The sequence below is a fragment of the Bison bison genome, unplaced genomic scaffold, assembly GCF_000754665.1.
Source record: "Bison bison bison isolate TAMUID 2011002044 unplaced genomic scaffold, Bison_UMD1.0 scf7180017864285, whole genome shotgun sequence".
NCBI lineage: Eukaryota > Metazoa > Chordata > Mammalia > Artiodactyla > Bovidae > Bison > Bison bison.
Window position 1 is genome coordinate 918,798 of NW_011494857.1, and position 4,790 is coordinate 923,587.

At 57.4% G+C, this 4,790-nt stretch overlaps 1 protein-coding gene across 1 annotated transcript in view; it reads left to right on the forward strand.

The window, feature by feature from the left end:
* Window positions 1–4,790, forward strand: part of SNRNP70 (small nuclear ribonucleoprotein 70kDa (U1)) — a 14,544-nt gene that overhangs the window by 8,590 nt on the left and 1,164 nt on the right. Inside the window, exon 8 of the mRNA XM_010849703.1 lies at window positions 2,308–2,706. Coding sequence (XP_010848005.1) covers window positions 2,308–2,706 — 399 coding nt within the window. The remainder of the gene's footprint in view (window positions 1–2,307; window positions 2,707–4,790) is intronic.

Here is a 4,790-nt window from a genome sequence, read left to right on the forward strand (position 1 = left end):
GTTTGGGTGCCCTCTGTCCCTTCTGGCCCCATCCAGGTGCTCTCCGACAATCTTGCTGATCCCAGGAGGGGAAAGATGCTCCCCGATGGGAAAGGCAGCCGGCCTCTCCAGTTGGGCTCGGTTTAACCCCAAGCATACCTGGCTTCCCGACGGCCGTGGCACGGCGGCGGGAACACAGTGGGGCCAGGGCTCCTGGTGGAACCCTTCAGCCCTCCTTCCTCTCCCGGCCCCTGCCCCTTCTGCGGGCCATCACTGTGGTAGCCCTGGAGAGTCTTTTTGGTTGCTAGACTCGGGTGCTCTGCCCACGTCCTGTCTGCCGTGTCACAGTGGAGCCTCCCGAGAGGCTGTGGAGCCCAGCTGCTCTCCAGAGTGCATGGACTTGGGGATTGCTGTGGGAGGGGTCAAGCGACAGGCTGTGAACAGCTGAAGGTGCTGGAGCTTTTACTGAAAACCCTTCCACTGGCTGGAGACCTAAGAGAGGGAGAGAGAGCGAAGCCTAGAGATACACACGTCACATTTTTCTCTGCTGTTCTTCCCGGGTTGGGCCGCTTCTGGGGTTTGGGACATAACCAGAGCAGGGGTCCTTTGCTTGACTGTGTCCCCAGTCCTGAAATCCCTCCCCCGCTACCCTCCTCTGGGTTCAGGGGCCCAGCGGCCCCTTCCCTTTGGATCATGGGCAGTACTCCCATCTCCTGGACCCCCGAAGTTGTCCCCTTGTGTGCCAGCCTTTGGGCTGAAGCAGGTGGTGGGAGGGAGTGAAAAGTTCAAGGTGGAAAAGTCATTCCATGTGCTGAGAGGGGGTGGGGCCTGTGCCTAGCTGAGCGTGGATTTTATGGGGAAAAGCTGAAGGTGAACAGGTTTGCTAAGGCCTCCCTAGCCGCCTTTTAGAATTCAAACAAGATAGTCTTTTCAAGTTCCCAAGCTCTATGTTAACCCTGTCTCCCCGTCTTCCAAGGCCTCCATGAGGTTTCTTTGGGGTCCACCACTTCCTCTGCCTGCCTCCAGGCGGTGCAGGAGATGTGGTTCCTCTCCCCTCCAGGGGCTCCCTAGAACCCCCTGGCTCCCTTCCCCGTAGCTTTAGCTGACCCCATGGTGGTGGGTGTGGGGTCTGTGCGCGTGCTCAGGTAAGCTTGGGGGCTCCAGGTAAGCGGTCCCGTGTCCCCCCCCCGGGAACCCCGCCTCCTCGCCAGGCCCCCAGGAGTTGCCGAGCCCCCCCCATCCCGCTCGGTTTGGACACCCGCAAGGCCGGCATCGGTAAATGGCACCTTTTTCTCTTCCTCTGGTTGTTATTTGGGGGAGGAGCGGGCTGGGGCGGGGCTGGGTATTGTGGCTGGTTGAGGATGACCCCCTCAGCCAGGGCTGGGGGTTGGGAAACAGGGACATTTTTGGCCTCCCGAGAGCCCCACGTGAGACAGCCCCAGGCTCGAGCCTGTCCTTGGCTGTGTCCTGCCCACCCGCGGGACGCGCCCCTCCCCGCATCTCCCCCTCTACTCCGCACCCTTCCTGAGGCTCAGGTCGGGCTCGGCCTCTCCCGGCGTGTGTTGCACTGGGGTGTGGAGGGAGAGCTGGGCTGGGGGCTGGGTGGGTACAGTCTCGGCAGGTAAGGCAGGGATTTTCAGTAGCACCGCACGACTCCCATGCCTCCCTCCACTTCCCTGTGCCCCACCTGCTGTAGGGGGCCCCCATAACCCACCCTCTACTCCCTGCCATCTAAAGATTTCTCCTGCCCCCTTCTGGTTCATTTTCTGTTCTGATGTCTGTTCCCCCATGCTCACCCTCCCCCAACAAAAACCACAGTAAAAGGAAACCGGTGTGAACTGGGGTGCGGAGTGGCCGGCCGGGCCTCTGCTCCCAGCATGACGTTTTAGGGTGCATGCCTGGGGTTGTGGAGGAACCCTCCCCCACCGCAGAGTCCAGCCTTAAGTTAACCTCCAGTTTCTTTGCAGCGACTTTGGCCGCCTTGGTGGGAGGGGGCTGCTCTGTCGAAGGGGCGTAGGCCTGGCCTGGGAGCCCAGGGCAGTGGTTAGGGTTAGCATAGTGGTTGGGAGTGGGCCAGCCCCCCCCCACGAGTGTTTGGGGGTGATGAGGAAGCAGGTGGTGAGATGGAGCAGGCCCCTCCCGGGTTGGGAGAGGGTTGTCTGGCTGTCAGTTGCCTGGCTGGCTGGTGGGCCTGTGTGTGTGCGTGCGTGTGCGCCGAAGTGTGCTGACGGGGACATGGCGGGTGGGGATGCCACAGAGCGGGGCCGTCGCCTGACTAGAGGACCCTCTGGGGACTCCTCCCCCTCCCCTTCCCCGCATCTGTTGCAGCCGCTTACAAGCATGCAGACGGCAAGAAGATTGACGGCAGGAGAGTGCTTGTGGACGTGGAGAGGGGCCGCACCGTGAAGGGCTGGAGGCCCCGGCGGCTAGGTGAGCGTGCCCTGCTCCAGCTGGGCTCAGGGTCTTGCCGGCTCCCTCTCCCTTCTCTTCCCGCCTCTGCTGCTTTCTGTCTTCTCTTCTCCATGCTCACATTCCTTCTCCTTCTCTCCAGCTCAGTCCCTCGGTCTCCAGCATTCTCTTGGTCTGTTTTTGTTTTTTATTCTGGGTTACCAGTTAGGAGCGAGAGTACTGACCTGGAGAAGCCAGTCTGGGATCAAATTCTGACTTGTGCACTACCTGGCAGGTGGCTTTCTCCCCTTTTCTGTCTCATTTTCCTCATCCTAGAAAGTGGGAATAATTGAAGAGCTCACTGAGTTCAGCGTCTCAGATACACAGCCTGGCAAGTGGTGTACAGTGGGGCTTGAAAAGTCATTCTGTCATCCACTTAGACTTTGCTCCTGCTCATCCGGCCTGTTCGTTCATTGATTACTGAGTAAACGCTGGTTTGATCACCAGCTGCATGGTAGGCTTCTAGTCAAGGATGAGACATACATGGTTGGCCGCTGCCCTCAAAGCTTCCTACCTTCAGTCCCTCGCACTGTCGTCTCTTATTGTCAGTTACCGGCTCAGTCAAGGTCAGGTTAATAGCAAGTACCAGAAAACAGTATACAGGGGTCTTTTGGTGTAGAGTCCCAGTGTCTCGGCCTTGTGGGTGTAGAAACCCCAGTGGTTTGGAGCCCAGAGACGGGATGTCTGTGGACCTTGAGGCCCTGGTGGCTGAGCCTGCAGCATGCAGAGCGGCCGCAGGCAGCTCTGCGCCTTCTGCCTTGTGTGCTTGCTGTCTGTGTGAGCTGGTCCCTCTGGCTCTCCCCACTGAGCCAGTGTGGCCTTCCACAACGCAGTCTTGCATGAGTCTGCGCTTGTGGGTGGGTGGATCTAAGTGGCTCAGCGTTGGGCCTGGACCTGGGGCTGAGGTCGTGCCATCCAGACTTGGCTATTGAGGACCAACTCCAATGAGGGGGAGTGACCCAATTGTCAGAGAAAATAGTCTTCCCTAGGCAGACACCCTAGGTGGGTCCAGTACCCTCTGATCTTATTTCTGCCCCCAGCCCACTGTTCTCATGCTTGACTTGCCTTTACTGAGTATATCACACACGTATCTGCTGAGTCAACTCAGTACATAGGTTCTCATCTTCCTCTCTGGTTTCTTTGGGTTGGAGTGAGTCCTTCAGTCTCCTGTTGGCCATTGTAGAATGTTGGAATCTCAGAATCTTCTAGTTTGATTGGCATTCCGACTTCCTGATGGTAATAGCCAGTGCATTTTGACCCAGCGTACATGCAAAAAAAATACATTTAACGCAAAGAGTTTGATGCAACAGTAATTTATTTTTTCTACAGTATATACTAGTATTTTATATTCTGTTTCTTTATCTTTTAAAGAAACGTGTTGGTTGCATCCTGTCAGAGTTAGTGATGTGACTCCACTGCTGGGTTGTGACCTGAACATTGGAGGCACTGGTCTGTTTCTCCGCATACCTGCTGGGTAGCTTGTCCCCTGTTCGGATGTTTCATGTCCATGTCCAAGCTGCCTCTTTTCCCTTTTCGCCCTCATTGCTGAAAGCTATTCCTTAGATGAAATAGCTTCACGAAGCTCCCTTCCAGGCAGTGGGGGCAGAAGGGTGAGTGAGAGGGCAGCTTCTGGAGTCAGCAGGGAGTCACGTCTCCGCTCTGCCCTTCCTTGCCGAGTCGCCCTGGGCAGGTGGCTTTTCAGCCTGCGTTTGTTTCCCACGTGAAGGAGGAGGTTAGCTGCTGCTGCTTCCGGTTGTCCTCGTCTCCATTTGCTGCTCGTCCAGCTTTATATCCTGGCTGCCGGTCCCGCGTCCTGATCGAAGGCTCAGTACAGGCTGGAGGGAGAGGCAGCTGTTAATCAGCTCTCTCTTGTACGTGCTCATACACACACATACACACACAAAATTGGAAACTCCACCTGAGACACATGTGAAATCGGAAACTCCACTGAAGTTCTGAGGAGAGTGTGTGGTCTGTGAGTGGAGAAGGGCCTCAGCCGGTAGGTCAGGGCAGGCTGAGTGAGGAAGTGAGGTGTGGGTTAAGGTGCGGAGGGTAAGTGGGAGTTTAGAAAGGAAGATGAGACTCCAGGGGAACGTGTGAATGATCCCCAAAACTGGGCAGGAAGGACATGGAGACCATGAAGAGGTTGGAAAATGCCTGGAACTTTTAGAGCCAGGGGCCCTTGCCCTCAAAGACAGGGAGGAGGCTGGCCTCTGACCTTGGCTGGGGCAGTGGGGAGCCACTGTGGGCTTTGAGGGCGGGTCATGGCTTCAGTTAGATCAGGGCCCGGGATGACCGGGGGAGAGGGTCTGTCAGGGGCTGGGGCCTCCCCGGCGGGGGAAGTGAGCTCGGAGCCCGATGAA